This window comes from Palaemon carinicauda, chromosome 28, assembly GCF_036898095.1.
Source record: "Palaemon carinicauda isolate YSFRI2023 chromosome 28, ASM3689809v2, whole genome shotgun sequence".
NCBI classification, from domain to species: Eukaryota; Metazoa; Arthropoda; class Malacostraca; order Decapoda; family Palaemonidae; genus Palaemon; species Palaemon carinicauda.
Window position 1 is genome coordinate 55,956,699 of NC_090752.1, and position 21,256 is coordinate 55,977,954.

General features: G+C 35.9%; 1 protein-coding gene across 8 annotated transcripts in view; it reads left to right on the forward strand.

The window, feature by feature from the left end:
• Nucleotides 1–21,256, forward strand: part of LOC137621600 (EF-hand calcium-binding domain-containing protein 4B-like) — a 57,899-nt gene that overhangs the window by 19,773 nt on the left and 16,870 nt on the right. For all 8 annotated transcript variants that reach the window (XM_068352012.1, XM_068352013.1, XM_068352015.1 and 5 more), the window contains exons 2-9: nucleotides 8,015–8,206; nucleotides 9,929–10,040; nucleotides 12,436–12,640; nucleotides 15,169–15,343; nucleotides 15,857–15,967; nucleotides 17,005–17,133; nucleotides 19,151–19,273; nucleotides 20,431–20,558. In XM_068352012.1, the coding sequence (XP_068208113.1) occupies nucleotides 8,081–8,206; nucleotides 9,929–10,040; nucleotides 12,436–12,640; nucleotides 15,169–15,343; nucleotides 15,857–15,967; nucleotides 17,005–17,133; nucleotides 19,151–19,273; nucleotides 20,431–20,558 (1,109 nt within the window). In that variant the 5' untranslated portion in view covers nucleotides 8,015–8,080. The remainder of the gene's footprint in view (nucleotides 1–8,014; nucleotides 8,207–9,928; nucleotides 10,041–12,435; nucleotides 12,641–15,168; nucleotides 15,344–15,856; nucleotides 15,968–17,004; nucleotides 17,134–19,150; nucleotides 19,274–20,430; nucleotides 20,559–21,256) is intronic.

The following is a 21,256-nucleotide window of genomic DNA, read 5'->3' on the forward strand; positions in this document are numbered from 1 at the left end:
GCCCCTCTCCACCCAAGGCAAGACAAGGACTCAGCAGGTAGAACTATAGGCTCCTCCAAACCCCACATCCTTAGCTCACAAGTATAGTGAGTTTGCAGACACTACAAGAAACTGTCGAGCTTGAACGGGACTCGAACCCCAGTCTAAAACACTATGTATTGCTAGTTAACCTCCAGCCTCGTTGGATGATTAGTCATATATTAAGATGCTTCAATAGCACACTTTCCAATACCTTGGAAGCATTGGGTAGATATGCCACTGCTTTGAAGATCTCGGATACCTTGCCTAGCTTTTATTCTGCTCTCTTTCTCTTTGTACCCTTTGTAGTTCAATTGCACAAGAACGGTAGTGATTACCAATTGAACATTCACAGAATCGCATCTGTTATTTTCTGCAAGGTGATACCAAAACTCTGAAAGCTTTTAGGGATGAAAGTAAGTCTTTATCATTATTGATGACCCTAGGAGCAAAATCTAGAGTTGGAAACACTGGGAGCTTTGGTCAGTGTTACCAGCCCCAAGCTGACATCAGTGTAGGCTGAGTCCCTTCTCAGGAACAGGCTAGTTTATCAAATTTTGAAAACACTAATTATTGCTTGCAGAATCATACTTTCAGCAAGGTTCTACTGCTGTATCGTCAGTATATGCAGCATCCTGAGGAGCAATCGTATTCAATAAGTTGAACCATATATCTAAATTGAGGAAATATGAAGGGCTTGCATTTAAGTCACACATAAACGGATATAGCACAATTCGACTCCAAGGATATCTACGCCAGATCACTTATTACTGGTTAAATGCTGGGGTCTTCTAATCCTCATGCCTAGTTAATGCATGACTAAAAGTTTGAAAAAAAAAACAAAAAAAAAAAAACAGCATATTCCATACTCTTTATTTTGTCTTTGGATTTGATGCCAAACTCATAAATTACCAATCTCATGAAAGTGCCAGCATTGGCACAGGTCAAAAGTTTCCCTTTTGGGGAATGATAAACAATTCCACTTTATCTTGTTTAGGACTTGATGGAAGTGGTGGCCTATTGGAAATGTCCCTGCCTGGTGATCTGCCAGACTGGGGTTCGAGTCTCGCTCAAAGTTGATAGTTTCTTATAGTGTTTGCAACCTCACCATCCTTGTGAACTGAGGATGGGGGTTTTAGGGAGCCTATAGATCTGCGTGCTAAGTCCCTAGCACCCATTGCCTGGCGCTCCGTGGTCCAAGCTTGGATGTTGAAGGGGAGTTTAGTCGCTGATATGTAATTATGGTCAGTCTCTAGGGCATTGTCCTATTGGCAGCCATTGCCTGGCCCTCCCTGGTCCTAGCTTGGATATTGGGGGATGGGTGTTTGGCCGCTGATATGTAATTATGGTCAGTCTGTAAGGCATTGTCTTATTAGCTACAACATTGTCACTGTTCCTTATATCTCCCATTCATGAGCGGCCTTAAAACCTCATTGGGAAATAACACCGTAAAATACAAAGACAATTCAGGATGCAGTACACGAGACAATAATGGCAGAGTGAGAAAAAGCTTGCTAGCAGTTGCTAGCGACACCGAGAGTTGCTGAATCAGCACTCAAACACCGGAAGAAAAGCTGACTGGGTTTAAATAGTGTCAGAGCTGCTAACATTCGGAGATTTATTGTAAAATTAACTTATGCTACCAAGGCAATTATAATTATGAGATAAAAAAAAAGATTCATGTTGAGATATTCACGAATTTGAAACAATAATTGAAGAAGAGGAGAAGGCTTATATATATATATAGGCCTATATATATATATATATATATATATATATATATATATATATATGTATATACATATATATGCATATATATGTATATATATATGTATATACATATATATATATATATATATATATATATATATATATATATATATATATATATATATATATATATACAGTATATAAGACGCACAGTTTTTACACATGTTCTTGTAGTGAATAGTTATTCCTTTAAAGGTCATAGCAACAAGTGTTCAGTTCATTCCTTAATTTTCTATGACTAGCGTACCCAAGCCATCAATAATGATGTCTAAATATTTAGACAGGTATGCACACACGCGCATACGTATACTCACAGATTTAACCCTTTCCACTCCCTCCCTATTTCCTAACTGCCACACGCTGGTTCGGCAATTTATGGGAGAGTGAGGTTTCCAAGTGTACCTCTTAGGTTAATCCCCTCTCACCAGGGTATGATTAATTACTCTCCCGCTGAGCGTGACAGGAAAGATATGTATATATATATATATATATATATATATATATATATATATATATATATAGATAGATAGATAGATAGATAGATATATGCATTATGCCGTCTCCTCAAACAGAGGACGGCTCCAGATCGAGTATGTGAAAGTTTAGAATGAATGGTGCAGTGAATGTGCGGCTTGTATATATATATATATATATATATATATATATATATATATATATATATATGTGTGTGTGTGTGTGTGTGTAAGTATATATATATATATATATATATATATATATATATAAATTCTCTCAACATGGCCAAACCACCTCAACACATTCATATCCACTCTAGCTGCTAACTCATTTCTCACACCCGTTCTCACCCTCACCACTTCGTTCCTAACCCTATCTACTCGAGATACACCAGCCATACTCCTTAGACACTTCATCTCAAACACATTCAATTTCTGTCTCTCCATCACTGTCATTCCCCACAACTCCGATCCATACATCACAGTTGGTACAATCACTTTCTCATATAGAACTCTCTTTACATTCATGCCCAACCCTCTATTTTTTACTACTCCCTTAACTGCCCCCAACACTTTGCACCCTTCATTCACTCTCTGATGTGGAAGCAGATGTACGTCAGAGAGTGAATGAAGGGTGCAAAGTGTTGGGGGCAGTTAAGAGAGTAGTAAAAAATAGAGGGTTGGGCATGAATGTAAAGAGAGTTCTATATGAGAAGTGATTGTACCAACTGTGATGTATGGATCGGAGTTGTGGGGAATGAAAGTGATGGAGAGACAGAAATTGAATGTGTTTGAGATGAAGTGTCTAAGGAGTATGGCTGGTGTATCTCGAGTAGATAGGGTTAGGAACGAAGTGGTGAGGGTGAGAACGGGTGTAAGAAATGAGTTAGCAGCTAGAGTGGATATGTATGTGTTGAGGTGGATTGGCCATGTTGAGAGAATGGAAAATAGCTGTCTGCTAAAGAAGGTGATAAATGCAAGAGTTGATGGGAGAAGTACAAGAGGAAGACCAAGGTTTGGGTGGATGGATGGAGTGAAGAAAGCTCTGGGTGATAGGAGGATAGATGTGAGAGAGGCAAGAGAGTGTGCTAGAAATAGGAATGAATGGCAAGCGATTGTGACGCAGTTCCGGTAGGCCCTGCTGCTTCCTCCGGTGCCTTAGATGACCGCGGAGGTAGCAGCAGTAGGGGATTCAGCATTATGAAGCTTCATCTGTGGTGGATAACGGGGGAGGGTGGGCTGTGGCACCCTAGCAGTACCAGCCGAACCCCAGTTGAGTCCCTTGTCAGGCTGGGAGGAACGTATAGAGAGTAGAGATCCCCTTTTTGTTTTTGTATCATTTGTTGATGTCGGCTACCCCCCAAAATTAGGGGAAGTGCCTTGGTATATGTATGTATGTATATATATGTGTGTGTGTGAGAAGACGAAAACTATGTATTTTTCAGATTGTATGTACAGTATACAGTAAAAAAAAATAATAAGAAAAATTAAAAAATTAAAAAAGATAAACTTTTGAAGTGGGGATACCTTAACGTGGTGAAAGGGTTTTGTGTATCGCCATGATCAGCCAAGCTCTACTAGTCAGGGACACCCATACCAGGTTGGTTTGCTGCGAGCGATCAGACTAAAGCCTATAGATCTACTTGCTGAGTCATCAGCAGCCAATGCCTGACCTTCCTTGGTCCTAGGTTAAGTGGAGAGAGGGCTTGGTTGTTGATCATATGTATATATGGTCACTCTCTTGGACATTGTCCTTCTAGCTAGGGCAATGCTACTCTCCCCTGCCTCTGCTATTCATGAGTGACCTTTTAAACCTTACGGTTCACCTACACAGGTGTTGCTCCTCTGTGGACTACCTGGCTCGCCTATCATGGCCCTTCTGAGGAACCTCGAGCGATTTACTAAAGTCAATTCTTTTTAGTGAGGCAGATTTGCACCGACTCGCAGGGGTGCCCTTATAGCTCGGAAAAGTTTTCTGCTCGCTGATTGGTTGCACAAGATAATTCTAACCAATCAGATAGCAGGAAACTCCTCCGAGCTAAAAGAGCAGCGCTGTGAGTCAGTGCAAATACGCCTCATTAAAAAAAATTAACTATAGCCATAAATATTGCCAATAAAATCCTCTAAGTTTTTGATAGGGTAGCGATCTCCAAACCCGTTGCACCGCCATAGCTGTATTTACGACTCATTCGATCAAACCTTTCTCGTTTGGAAAGGAAGACATTTCACTTGTTGGATCTTTTAAAAGTGTTTTGATGTTTTGTTTTTTTTTGTGATGGCTACGCATTGTGATGATTCAGTTTTGGTCCAATGTGCGGAAGTTTAGGTAAGGTAGGAATATGGTGGGGCTTAGAAATGTTTCTGTTAATTATTATTATTATTATTATTATTATTATTATTGTTGTTGTTGTTGTTGTTGTTGTTGTAGTTTTTGTTGTTGTTGTTATAAGCTAAGTTACAATCCTAGTTGGAAAAGCAGGATGATATAAGCCCATGGGTTCCAAAATGGAAAAACAGCCCAGTGAGAAGAGGAAATAAAGAAATTAATAAACTACAAGAAAATTAATGAATAATTAGAATAAAACACTTTAAAATCAGTAACAACATTAAGATATATCTTTCATAAATAAAATCTAATATTTCAACCATTTTGATGAAAGTCTAATATTTCAATCATTTTGATAAAAATCTAATATTTCATTCATTTTGATGGAAATCTAATATTTCAAACATTTTGATAAAAATGTAAGATTTCATCCATTTTGATGGAAATCTAATATTTCAACCATTTTGATAAAAATGTAAGATTTCATCCATTTTGATAAAAATCTAATATTTCAAACATTTTAATGAAAATGTAATATTTCAACCATTTTGATGAAAATCTAAGATTTCATCCATTGTGATGAAAATGTAATATTTCATCCATTTTCATAAATATCTAATATTTCAACCATTTTGATGAAAATCTAAGATTTCATCCATTGTGATAAAAATGTAATATTTCATCCATTTTCATAAATATCTAATATTTCAACCATTTTGATGAAAATCTAAGATTTCATCAATTTTGATGAAAATGTAATATTTCATTCATTTTCATAAAAATGTAATATTTCAACCGTTTACATAAAAATCTAATATATCAACCATTTTAATCAAAATCTAATATTTCAACCATTTTGATGAAAATCTAATATTTCAATCATTTTGATAAAAATCTAATATATCAACCATTTTAATCAAAATCTAATATATTAACCATTTTGATTAGCATTAGCATTTTAGCTGCGTAATGTTTTTTTCTTATTTACAGTCACGTATTTATGTGCTACATTTGCCAAGTATTCAGAAATGCTTATCGTCATAATCCAACAAGATTTGACTAGAAATATTCTCTCTCTCTCTCTCTCTCTCTCTCTCTCTCTCTCTCTCTCTCTCTCTCTCTCTCTCTCTCTCTCTCTCTCTCTACATTTGAAAAGTCTTCAAAAATGGTTATCTTCATAATCCAACAAGATTTAAATAGAAATACTCTCTCTCTCTCTCTCTCTCTCTCTCTCTCTCTCTCTCTCTCTCTCTCTCTCTCTCTCTCTCTCCAGTCTACTGCCACTCGCTATCAAAACTCATTTTGGAAAGAAACTTCCTACATTTTGCAACAGTACTGCCACTGAACTTTGCCATTGCACACTCGACCCAGATAATGACTTCAGTTTCAGTTTCGTTTATTAAGGTTTCAGAAACCTGCGTGGGATTCAAGTATACCTATGCATCTATTCGCGTGACTCCAGTAAGATAGCCTTTATCAACTAATATGTGCATATTTTAATTGCTTAATCGTAAATGAAGTTCTATGTGGACAATTTCCAAAGCATTTTTTCAATTCTTATGTCTGTGGTTGTGGTGACCGATGTGTTAACGTCCCTGACTGGTGATCGCTAGACTGGGTTTGAGCCTCACTCGTTAGTTTCGTTGGTCGCTGTATCCTCACCATCCTTGTGAGCTACGGATGGAGGGTTTGGGGAGCCTATAAGTCTATCGGCTGAGTCATCAGCAGCCATTTCCTGGATCTCTCTGGTCCTAGCTTGGGTGTAGAGGGTTCTTGAGCGCTGATCATATGTATACATGATCAGTCTCTAAGTCCTTGTCCTGCTTGATAGGGCAATGTCACTGTCCCTTGCCTCTGCCATTCATTAGCGGCTTTAAACCTTTAAACAGAAGGTTCATCACCAGCACGTCAAGCCTTACTAATCACTTTTCAATATTCACCTTTAGCCCATCAGATTCTTCCCATAGGATCAAACCACCTGAAAACGCTTTTTGATCCTTCCTTTTAGGGTTGTGGTAGGCTGTTGGAGACGTTCTAGCCTAGCAATTTCTTGGACGTTAGTTCGGGATCCACTCAAGCTCGATAGTTTATAGTTGTGTCTACAACCCCATAATTCTTGTGAGCTAAGGATAGGCGGGAGGATTTGGGGGAGCTTCTAGGTCTACATGCTGAGTCATCAGCAGCCATTGCCTAGCTCTTCCCAGTCCTATCTTGACGGAGAGGGGATTGGGTGCTCATCATATATATATATATATATATATATATATATATATATATACATACATATATATATTTATATATATATATATATATATATATATATATATATATATATACATATATATACTGTATATATATGTGTGTATATATATATATATATATATATATATATATATATATATATATATACTGTATATATGTATATATATACTGTATATATATATGTATATATATATATGTATGTATGTATATGTATGTATATATATGTATATATATGTATGTATATATATATTTATGTATGTATATATATATATATATATATATATATATATATATATATGTGTGTGTGTGTACATATATATGAATATGTATATATACATATATATATATATATATATATATATATATATATGTGTGTGTGTGCATTATATATAAGCGAATGCGTGCATGTATGAACCAACCTATTAAAATAAAATAGGACTATACTCCTACCTTTTAGGCCTCGTAGGCCTAACCCCCTCCCACCCCCAAATGCAACAAATAACTAAGCTATGGCGAATCATTATCCCACAGAATTTGCGTCCGTGTATCGCCTCTTTGACGTCCTTGCGTAAAAGAAATGGTGTTTTGGGGGAATATTGTGTGACCTCATTATTCCAAAGGGAAGTATTGGGTGATAGTTATGTAGTGTGTTATCATCCACACAGATGGCAGCACTAGGTTCTGATGAGGAATATTCATAAACGTGACATTGTATATACGTCCACGCAGATGGATATGGATTGAGTGTCTTCGCTTTGATATATTTCTGCAGATTCGCATTGTTTGATGTTGCTGTTATTTATCTCGAGAAATAGATGTTGCTTGAGTGGATAAAGGTTATCAGTCTTCGACAAATCTAACTTTCTTTTTTTAGGTTTTTTATTTGTGTAACTTTGAAAGTTAGTTATATTTTCGAGGTACTGAAATGAATTTCGATTTCACTCGCCATGCTAAAGAAAATGATAAAATAGTATGCTTTCAGTATTTATCATACCCTGAGTAAAGTTTATGACTAAATATATCACATGCAAGACGATTTGAAAATCCATATATCAGATTTAAATCGAAATCTAATTTAAACCCAACAATACAAAAATTTGGGGAAAAAACGAAAGTAAATTTATGAAAACACTCATTAACTCTCTTTAACTCTCCCAAACAACAGAGTCCCAGAGTGCCCAATGGCTTCAAATCCTACAACATGGTAGAAGAAGAAGAAGAATAAACGCCGATGTCCGACGCCATGTTGACAGAAGAAGATAGCGAAGCGTTCTCCTCTTGGGAAGGGAGGGCTGAGCAGCTCTTCCGCCTCTGTGATAAGGAATGCAAAGGCTTCATTACCAAGAGAGATCTGCAGGTACGTTTGACGAATCCATTATTATTATTATTATTATTATTAGTAGTAGTAGTAGTAGTAGTAGTAGTAGTATTGTTATTATTATTATTAGTTTTACAATTATTATTATTATTATTATTGAGATACTACCGCTAGAGAGTTATGGGGTCTTCTGACTGGCCAGACAGTACTACATTGGATCCTCCTCTCTGGTTACGGTTCATTTTCCCTTTGCCTACATACACACTGAATAGTCTGGCATATTCTTTACATATTCTCCTCTATCCTCATACACCTGACAACACAGATTACCAAACAATTCTTCATCACCCAAGGGGTTACTGCACTGTACTTGTTCAGTGCCACTTTCCTCTTGGTAAGGGTAGAAGAGACTCTTTAGCTATGGTAAGCAGCTCTTCTAGGAGAAGGACACTCCAAAATCAAACCACTGTACTCTAGTCTTGGGTAGTGCCATAGCCTCTGTACCATGGCCTTTCACTGTCTTGGGTTGGAGTTCTCTTGCTTGAGGGTACACTCGAGCACACACTCCTATCTTATTTCTCTTCCTCTTGTTTTGTTAAAGTTTTTATAGTTTATATAGGAGATATTTATTGTTGTTACTCTTCTTAGAATATTTTATTTTCCTTTTTTCCTTTCCGCACTGAGCTATTTTCCCTTTTGGAGCCCCTGGGCTTATAGCATACTGCTTTTCCAACTAGGGTTGTAGCTTAGTAAGTAATAATAATAATAATAATAATAATATTACTATTATTATTATTATTATTATTATTACAAGCTAAGCTACAACCCTAGTTTGAAAAGCAAGATGCTATAAGGCCAAGGGCTCCAATAGGAAATAATATCCCCGTGAGGAAAGGAAATAAGGAAATGAATAAACTATATTAAAAGTAATAAACGATCAAAATAGAATATTTTATGAACAGTAACAACATTGAAAGATCTTTCAAATATAAACAATGAAAAGACTTATGTCTCAATAAATTAAATTCTTCATTAGCTTAACTAATAAAGGAAGCTATACATATATTTATCGTATTATTTATAGTATTTTAAATCTATTTTTTATTTCCTGTTAGATTTTAAATTTCGGCTATTTTTTCTATTAAAATAGAAGATACACTTTTGATTTAAATTGTCAAATCTAAATTCTACCAAAGTCGTTTGTTTGAAGTATTACAAATAATATTTTTTTAAGTGACTTTTTATTTGCATTAATACATACATACATGTGTAATTTCATTGAAAATAAACTTTTACTATAATAAGAAAATACTTATTTTTCCGAAAAAAACATTAGTCAGGTTAAGATACTATAAATACTATATTTAAATCGATATAATATCTATTTATTTACATGAATACATATGAAGGTGAAAATTCAATGAAAATTAATTTTAGTATGACTAAAAAAACCTACTTAATTCAACAGTTTTATTTTTACTTAAAATAAATACTTAATTCTACTAAAAATAAATTTCGAAAAAGTAGCAACAGTAAACGAGTAACCTACATTGAGACAACACCAGCAAAAACAAGAAAAAAAAAATAAAAAAAGCTAAAACAACTAAAAAAAGAGTGAATTAAATACTACAACCTTTAGACCGACCACGTTCCAATTAAACGAAGAGAAAGACAAACAGAAAAGGAATAGACACTAAAGTCTTTGTTAATTAGCATCGGTTAAGAGAAAATAGTGAATAATGACTTAATTCTCTTCCCTAGCGTCTCTGGGGCGAGCTCCCGCTAGGCCCGGACGAACTGGAAGGAGTGTTCGATTCCTTGGATCAAGACCACAACGGATTTCTGACATTGCAAGAATTCACAGATGGATTTGGTGAGTATTATTATTATTATTATTATTATTAGTAGTAGTAGTAGTAGTAGTACTTGCTAAGCTACAACCCTAATTGGAAAAGCACGATGCTATAAACCCAAGGGCTCCAACAGGGAAAATACCTTAGTGAGAAAAGGAAATTACTATTATTATTATCATTCTTATTATTATTATTATTATTATTGTTGTTGTTGTTGTTGTTGTAATCATTATCATTATTATTATTATTAGTAGTAGTAGTAGTAGTAGTAGTATTACTTGCTAAGCTACAACCCTAGTTGGAAAAGCAGGATGCTTATAATCCAAGGGCCCCAGCAGGGAAAATAGCTCAGTGAGGAAAGGAAATATATTACAAGAGAAGTTTAAGAATAATAACATCAAAATAAATCTATCATGTATAAACTATAAAAACTTCAAAATAACAAGAGAAAGAGAAGTAAGATAAAATAGTGTCCCCGGGTGCACCCTCAAGCAAGTTAACTCTACCCCTAAGACAGTAGAGGACCATGGTACAGAGACTATGACACTACCCAAGACTTGAGATTATTAAATCTCGTTCACCTCACTTTGCACTTGGGACTTAACATATTATACCATACCAATGTATGTGACCCGTCAGAAATGATTGTTAGATATTGAGATAGATATCCACATACGCACACAGATTCAACCTTTACCACCCCAGTAACCATCCCTAACTACCACACAACAGTTTCGGTAATTTGTAGGAGGTTGTAGTTTCAGAGTGTACCTTTCGGGGTACCCCCTCCCACCAGGTTATGTCTATTCCCTCTCCCCTCTTCCCGAGGGACGGAGAGAGACCGAATAGTTATACATAGGCCTTCTAGGTATATGCAGGTAATTCCAACAATCAAATACCTTTGCTTCTGTGAAGTTTAATGCTACTACAGTATTCCGGGCATTTTCATTATGGCAATAGCCAAACTGTGGAATGATCAGCATTATCATGTAGCAGTTGCAGCTGAATCGATGGCATTCCAGAAGTTTAATCTCGGTACGTTTTTTGAGTAGGTCGACATGAGTCTAGTTTCATAATCTTTTTTGGTATTCATCTTATTTAATTTCACTTTGTTGATTACTTTATCATTCCTTCTTATACTCGCCGCAGAGATTCCGGGTAAAATAAGCTCCACCCCTGATGACGTCATAGCCCCTTAAAGTGATTGTAAGTTAGTATAGTATGAAATTTGTAAGGACATGTATTATGACCGATGATAACTAGGGAGAAAATGTGATATGCGATGACGTCATCAGGGGATGGTGTTTATTCCGCGACTTTAGTTAGTAAGGTTATGTTTTCACCTCTGTTTGTGTATATGTTTGTTTGCCACCAGCCTAACTCAAAAAGTTACGGGTGTATTTTGATGAGAATTTCAGGTATGTTTCAAATGGGCTAACTTAGAAGTGATTAGATTTTGGCGGGATCTGGATCACCATCTGGATCCAGGATTTTATACAGTAGATTCATTTAAGGTCAATATGTGAAAGAGGGAAAGCTTGGTCCGTTGACAATTTACATTGACAGAGGTCTGATATCTCTGATTGCTCTTTCGATTTGTTTATTCTTTTATTCTATTTTTCTTCTATAGTTTGTTTTCAACATTGGGGCCTTTAGCCTTATACAATTAAGAATTTACCAGTGAATGTTGCAACTTGGCTTGTTATGATGATGATAGTAATAATGATCATCATCATCATCATCTCCTCCTGTGCCTATTGACCCAAAGGGCCTATATATATATATATATATATATATATATATATATATATATATATATATATATATATATATATCATCAGTCGTAGCTAGTCCACTGCAGGACAAAGGCCTCAGACATTCCCTTCCACACGTATCTGTTTATGGTTTTTCTATACCAGTCTATATTCACAAATTACTTTAGCTCGTCAATCCAACGTCTTCTCTTCCTTCCCCTACTTCTTTTGCAATCTCTAGGGACCCATTTTGTTATTCTCAATGTCCATCTACTGTCTGTCATTCTCATTACACGTCCTGCCCATGTCCATTTCTCTTTCTTACGTCTTGTTGGAATATCCTCTACTTTAGTTTACTCTCGTATCCATGTCGCTCTTTTTCTGTCTAGTGTTATTTCCATCATTATTATTTCTATTGCTCATAGAGTTGTAACTAGCTCTTAACCTTTCAGTAAGGCTCTAAGTTGCTGATGCATAAGTTAATACTGTTAGGACCCCCTTATTATATATAATAATGTATATGTGTCTATATATATATATATATATATATATATATATATATATATATATATATTTATATATATGTAATATACGTGTGTGTACATATCAATATACATATAAACAACCTATACTAATTAATGATTACAAATGATATTTTCAGGTAATCACTTGGGCCTGGAAGTGGAGTTCAGAGCAGACTACGATATCCCCAAAGAAGAAGAAGAGGAGGAAGATGACGACAGAGAGAGGAAGGAAAAAGGAAATGACTTAAAGGACCTAAGCGGCAGGCCCGAGCTGGGTTCCATTACTTCAGAGCAGATAGACGAGATACTGCAGTGCTTCGCCAAGCAGGACTTCAATATCAGGTCTGTAATACCAGGAAAGAGTTTGTATAAGCATTAACACAGAGGGCTGTGTGTGACCTATTGGAAACGTCATTACTTGGAGATCATCGGACCGGGGTTCGAGTCCCACTCAAGCTCGACAGTTTTTTTGTAGTGTCTGCAACTTCACCATCCATGTGAGCTAAGGATGGGGCTTTAGGGGGTGCCTATATGTCTACCTGCTGGATCATCAACAGCCATTGCCTGGCCCTCCCTGGTCCTAGTTTAAGTAAAGAGGGGGCTTGGGCACTGTTCATATGTATACTGTATATGGTTAGTCTCTGGGGTATTGTCATTGACCTAGCCTAGCCTACCCTAGCCTAGCCTGTTTAGCTTAACCTAGCCTAGCCTAGCCCAGCCTAGCCTAGCCTAGCCTAGCCTAGCCTAGCCTAGCCTAGCCTAGCCCAGCCCAGCCCAGCCCAGCCTAGCCTAGCCTAGCCTAGCCTAGCCTAGCCTGTTTAGCTTAGCTTAGCCTAGCCTAGCCTGTTTAGCTTAGCTTAGCCTAGCCTAGCCTAGCCTAGCCATACCTCACCTCATATTGTAACTAAAATAATAAGGGTCGAAACTACTGGACCCATTAGAATCAATAGATCTTGTTCCTTGCATCTTTACCGTAATGTAATTTCATGAGCCAGAAGCAAGGAGTGGATGAGTAAGCTTTTAGATGGGATAATAGAGTCAGCAGGGATATAAGATAGGAGGAAGTGATAAATAGAAACAATGAGGGGTGTAATGAAGAGAATGAAAGTTTAGAAAAGTAAAAAAAAAAATCTATTATATGAGATACAGAAGGAGACAGGAATTCCTGGCACACCTCACTCTGAGGAAATGCATCCATTCACACCCTGTGTGTGACATAACCAAGCAGGTAATGTAGGGTTAGATGGTTGAGGTGGTGGGCAGGGCTACACATAGGATTTCACCGTGCAGTCAGGGTGTGACAGGGTGAACTTCCTCCCAGCGAGGTGTGCCTGGAACTCCTGTATCCAACTGTACATGTAATCAATAGAAGAGAAGGAGATGAATAGGGAGACAGAGATAAAGTTAAGAGTAACAAAAGCAGAAGAAAAAATGAGAATAAGAATGTTAATAATTTATTTTACTGTCCTTCAGACGCTAAAATGTTGGTAATGTAGTAATTATGTAAATGTGAAAATAATGAGGTGTCTAAGTTCCTTACTACATTTGTGAGATTTGGGTGGAAAATTACATGGAAAAGTTATGTACTGATGAGTATGAATTGATGCATTGAATACACACACAATCATTATATATATATATATATATATATATATATATATATATATATATATATATATATATACATGTATACATATACATATACTTCAAATACTGTATAGACATTATATATATATATATATATATATATATATATATGTATATGGATAAATATCAACACAACATCGTGTTCAAATAGAAATAAATTTCTACCTCATACTTGGGATCGAACGCTAGCCCCTTCTAATGAAAGGCCAGGTCGAAACCAACCATGCCACGAGAGCCCATAAAAGAAAATCCGAACCTGACGCCAATCTAGCTGTCCGAGGATTTACCTGGTGAGACATCAGTCTCTTACCAGCGAGTTTTACCCGATTTCCCCGGGCCACCACGTGACACAATTGGTAGTAATTCATTCAAATTACCCCTAATGAGTCAATATGGATAAATATCAACACAACATCGTGTTCAAATAGAAATAAATTTCTACCTCATACTTGGGATCGAACGCTAGCCCCTTCTAATGAAAGGCCAGGTCGAAACCAACCATGCCACGAGAGCCCATAACTCGCTGGTAAGAGACTGATGTCTCACCAGGTAAATCCTCGGACAGCTAGATTGGCGTCAGGTTCGGATTTTCTTTTATGGGCTCTCGTGGCATGGTTGGTTTCGACCTGGCCTTTCATTAGAAGGGGCTAGCGTTCGATCCCAAGTATGAGGTAGAAATTTATTTCTATTTGAACACGATGTTGTGTTGATATTTATCCATATTGACTCATTAGGGGTAATTTGAATGAATTACTACCAATTGTGTCACGTGGTGGCCCGGGGAAATCGGGTAAAACTCGCTGGTAAGAGACTGATGTCTCACCAGGTAAATCCTCGGACAGCTAGATTGGCGTCAGGTTCGGATTTTCTTTTATGGGCTCTCGTGGCATGGTTGGTTTCGACCTGGCCTTTCATTAGAAGGGGCTAGCGTTCGATCCCAAGTATGAGGTAGAAATTTATTTATATATGTATATGTATATGTATATGTATCTATGTCTATACATATACTTTATATATATATACATATATATTTATATATACATCTATATGTATATGTATATATGGCTGTACATATATATATATATATATATATATATATATATATATATATATATATATATATATATATATATATACAGTATATATATATATATATATATATTATAAATACAGTATATAAATATATATACATAATTCTAAAATTCTTGATCCATGATAAACAGCCCGTCGGTGGTGGAGTCCGTGGTGCAAGACGTCTGTCACAACGACGCAGCATCGGAAGAACCAAGCTTGGGATGCCTAGTGACAGCCCTCCTCCAGGAGCTCTCCAGAGCCAAAACAGAACAGGCGCAGCTGGAGGCCGCCCTCAGCTCCAAAACGGAGCAATACAACCAACAGGTTAGATTTCACCGAACTCCTTCAGCCCCTTCTGTTGGTTTATCAAGATTCCTTCTAGGTGAAGGACACTCCTAAATCAAACCATTGTTCTCTAGTCTTGGGTAGTGCCATAGCCTCTGTACCCTGGTCTTCCACTGTCTTTGGTTAGAGTTCTCTTGCTTGAGGGTAAACTTGGGCACACTATTCTATCTAATTTCTCTTCTTGTTTTGTGAAAGTTTTTATAGTTTATATAGGAAATATTTATTTTAATGTTACTGTTCTTAAAATATTTTATTTTTTCTTGTTTTCTTTCCTCACTGGGCTATTTTTTTCTGATGGGGCCCCTGGGCTTATAGCATTCTGCTTTTCCAACTAGGGTTGTAGCTTAGCAAGTAATACTACTACTACTACTACTACTACTACTACTACTACTACTAATAATAATAATAATAATAATAATAAACTTGGTGTAATATGACTTGGATGCTCACTTGTGGGTTGTTTTGACTTTTGGCTCTTCTCTTCCTGTACAGGTAGCGCACCTGTACGAGGAGCTTGAGTCTCAGATCAGTGGTGAGAGGAACAAGGTGAAGGCTGAACATAACCAAAGGGGAGCTCGGGCCTTAGCATCCTTGGAGCAAGAGGTGTGTTGTTCAATTTTCTCTACATATGTCTGTTCAAAAATGAGCTTTATATTATTTTTAAATTCAAGCTAATATAAGTGGTCTAGTAGCAGAAGTCTTTTGTATCTAACTAATGTTATATTAGATAACAGATTTATTTTCTTTTACATTAGTCAAAAAAGTTTTATTTTTTATTATCTGAATAACTTGTGGTTTAAAAATTTATTATTAACCCAACTATGTCATGACACGGCTAGAATCAATATCAAAATTTTGGATCCTCATAACCCCCAAACGAATTTTTTTCCTCAGTTAAGATGCAAATCCTAAACTTTTCAAATTAATGAGTATCTATACTACAGGGAAATACAAATATGAATAATGAATAACGCAAGCAGAAGAATCAAAGTGAATTTAAATCAAGAGATGAAACTTTCTTATATATTTACCCTGTGGTAGGGGTGTAAGAATACTACCACCATACGTCTTGCGTGTCGTAGAAAGCGACCTGAAGGACAGCTGCTGCCTCGCCGTCTTGCTTGCAAGGGCATGCTATCGTAAGAATCCTCGATCAAATTGAATACCATGCCTGATGCTTTTAGAGGGCGCATCAGGCAACTGACCCCTTAATGTAAGGGTAGATATGGGAAAGAAAATGAAACTTTCTTAAATACCTGATCGTTAAAGATATCATCCAAAGACGAACGTCCCTGTCTGGTGATTACCAGATGGGGTTCGAGTCCTGCTCAAACTCGTTAGTTCCTTTAGTGTCTGCAAATTCACCACCCATGTTAGCTAAGAATGTTTGGGGGAGCCTATAGGTCTACTTACTGGGTCATCAGCAACTATTACTTGTCACTCCCTGGTCCTAGCTTGGGTGGAGAGGGGCTTGGGCGCTGATCATATGTATATATGGTCTGTCTCTGTGGCACTGACCTGCTTGCTAGAGCAATATCACTGTTCTATGCCCTGCCATTCATAAGCGGCCTTTAAACCTTCAAACCGTAAACAATATTCCATCACACGAATCTCTAACAGCAGGATTTATTTACCAACAGGTGAAGGACCGAGAAAACGCCTTCAGGGTTCTGCAAGAGGACAACGCGGCCCTGCTGAAGAAGGTTGAAAATCTCACGTCCTTGGTTACAGCTGGCAAGCAGGACAACGTACGCCTAACCCAACATTTGGTAAGTAGTACATAAGCAAATTAGAGGTCATATTTATTGTTAGCCAAGACATTATTACCTTAGGTTCTATGGAGGTTCTCTCAGTTAAGATTAGCACCTCTTCTTCAGTGTGGGTGTTAGGTATCTAATAGTTACTTGCGTAACATGCTGTATTATTCGAGCTCCGGTTTTTTTTTTTTTTTTTTTTTTTTTTTTTCTATCCACAATGTTGAGTTTTTGTAACATATACCCATACAGATTTTTTTGCGAATAAAACTAGTTACTAAATTCTAAGAAGAGGACCTCAATATGAATGAAAAAAAAAATTACATTGTATTATCCACACAGAAAACATTATAAGGTATTTTTTTTACCCACAATGATTCTATGAAGAGTTTTTTTTTTAACATATTACTACCCATACAGATATTTCGTGAATAGAGCTACTTACTAAATTCTTAGAAGAAAACCTCCATATGAAAAAGATGCCCCCCCCCCTAAAAAAACTATATCATATAGCAACTATAGAAATCAATCATTCGAAGCTAAATCTCTCACTTTCTTATCTTAAAAATAGATCTAAATAAGAAGACTTTAAAGAGGGTTAAACACCCTTTTTCTTCATGGTCTGCCAAATCACTTTTTGTAGAAACTATGAAATTATTCACCTTTCCCAATACGGTTATGGTTTTAGTTCTGACTGTCTGTCTGATATCAGAATATTTACGTGAATTTATTTACTTATATTTAAAAGTAATGGTAAAAATATTTAGAATAAATTTTATGAATACATATGATCCACAATGTCGTTGAAGAGACATTTAATTACTTATTACTGAGTATAGCATTCTTCTTGTTGCTTACTTTATTTTACTTTAAGGGCTGCTTACCTTATCCTATCACGCAGGGGAATCCTACCCTCTACAGGACCTACACATTCAGTTTATGTAATACATTCTTAGGTACTTTGCATATCACACAACATTACTGATATTGTCAAATCCACATTATCGGAACACTTAAAGAATAGGAAAATCCTCTGTTTCTTCTAGAACGATTTTTTTTTTCATTTCTCAATTATTGAATTAAATTGTTCTTATTACAAAGATATTGAATATTTATGACATCCTAAGGATCCATGGTCCGTATTTTCTGCCAATCTCTTTAATTCCAAATTATAAGCTTTACAATTTCTTAAAATCACTATATGATTATCTGGTTTGTTCAACTTAGTGCAGTTTATACAATTTATCTATTGTGAGTTACATACCTTAGTGGTGTGTTTATTTTTTTTTGGGGGGGGGTTGGGGAAATTTTCCCACACACTTCATCACAGCCTTGAACTTGCAATCTTTTTTTTCAAAATGCCCAGGTGATCACGTGATACCTATGACATATTTTATAATTACTCCATCACAACATAACTTTGTCACCATTATTTTATCACCATTATCATGAATAGCCTTCCGAACTTCAGGATCCCATTTCAACTACACTGTAGAAAAAAAAAAAACCGTAATTTTAATCAGAAAATCTCCGTAAAAATACACTGTTCTCAGCCGTATTTTAGTATAATACAGACGACCGTAATTTTACCCTTCTTTGTTATTATCTTTTTACGGGGTGGTGACCGTAATATGACTCCTTTACGTCAATATATCCGTTTTTAAAACTGTAAATGCCTGGTAACATTTATTTCAGGATTTTTTTTTTACGGCAAATTTTTAGCAGTGTAAGTACCCTGTTAAAAATTTGCATTGAAAAACTGTAAAAGTCTGGCAACATTTATTCCAGAATTTTTGCCGTTTTAAAGACGGATATATTGACGTAAATGAGTGATATTACGGTCACCAACCCGTAAAATAATAACAAATTAAGGTAAAATTACGGTCACCTGTATTTTACTGAAATACGGTTGAGAACAGTATATTTATACTGAGAATTTCCTATTAAAATTACGGTTTTTCTAACAGTGTAGTGGGTAGTCCCACCAGCAGCAATTTTCCTAAATGCTCTCTCCAATTCCTCCCCGGGACAGAGCAAACTGGAGGAGGAGTATTCCCTGAAGGAGAGAGAAGCCGAGGAGCTTTCGGTCACCCTCGAACACATGAGGAAGAACATCAAGGACGAGAAGCGCCGAAGGGCGCAGCAGGCTCTGAAGGTACGTCTCCTGGGACTCAAGGCTGTCGATCCTTTCAGGTGGCGTCACAGGCATTTGGGTCATTAATAAGAAAATGTTGAAGTGAAATTATTGATTTTGTAGGTGTTTAGATTTAAACATTTTTATATTTATAAATTTTGAAATAGAACTATTGAATAGGATTTCATGGGTGTTAAGATTATATATAATTTTCATCTTTTTATAGTATATAATGTGAAAAACTATTGGTGATGTGAATAACATTTATGCATGATTTTTCATTTTCTCTGGTTGAAGTGAAACGACCATTTATTGAATATCAGAGAATATTTTAATCAATGATAATCAATAATCATCTTTTTTTATTAATTAATAAAAGATAAACTGAAAAATATGCATGTCTAATATACAAATACAAGTGTACGTGACCCGTAAAAAATGACGTATAGATATTTAGTATGCACAGATGCACAAGCACATGCACTCCCTCTCACCAGGGTATGACTACTCCTCCTTACCCGAGGGACGGGGACAGACCGGGGAGTTATACGTCTGGCAATGCCGCTGAGAGAAGTGTATATATAATATATATACATATATATATATATATATATATATATATATATATATATATATATATATATATATATATATACAGTATATACATATATATATGTACAGTATATGTATATATATACATATATATATGTATGTGTATATATATATATATATATATGTATATAAAATATATATATATATATATATATATATATATGTATATACTGTATATATATACAGTATATATATATATATATATATATATATATATATATATATATTATCCCTATAGATAATAAAGATCAAGTCTCTAGCTGCATATATATATATATATATATATATATATATATATATATATATATATATATGCATATATATACATATATATGCATATATATATACATATATATATATATATATATATACATATATATATATATATATATATATATATATATATATATATATATATATATTTATGCTGTTAATTATATACCACAGATTCTCCCAAAATACAAGAAATACAAAAAAATACAAAATCAATCAACACATAAAATTGAAAACCACACTCCAGTTAACCATTATTAATTCATTAATTCCCCATCAACGTCTCTGCTAAGGTGAGCGAAGGCATTGCCCTAGAGCGAGAGAGTCTGGTGACCCAGCTTGGCCTACTCAGAATCATTAACACCGAGCTGAGGGACGAACATGACCAGTCTGAGGCCTCCACGCCAAGCGAACTAAGCAGGTATGTCTCTCTCTCTCTCTCTCTCTCTCTCTCTCTCTCTCTCTCTCTCTCTCTTGTTTTATATATATATATATATATATATATATATATATATATATATATATATATACATACATACATACATATATATATATATATATATATATATAAATTTATATATATATACATACATACATATACCAAGGTACTTCCCCTAATTCTGGGGGGTAGCCGACATCAAGCAAATGAAACAAAAAAAGGGACCTCTCCTCTCTACGTTCCTCCCAGCCTGACAAGGGACTCAACCGAGTTAGGCTGGTACTTCTAGGGTGCCACAGCCCACCCTCCCCCGTTATCCACAACAGATGAAGCTTCATAACGCTGAATCCCCTACTGCTGCTACCTCCGCGGTCATCTAAGGCACCGGAGGAAGCAGGAGGGCCTACCGGAACTGCGTCACAATCGCTCGCCATTCATTCCTATTTCTAGCACGCTGTCTTACCTCTCTCACATCTATCCTCCTATCACCCAGAGCTTTCTTCACTCCATCCATCCACCCAAACCTTGGCTTTCCTCTTGTACTTCACCCATCGACTCTTGCATTCATCACCTTCTTTAGCAGACAGCCATTTTCTATTCTCTCAACATGGCCAAACCACCTCAACACATTCATATCCACTCTAGCTGCTAACTCATTTCTTACACCCGTTCTCACCCTC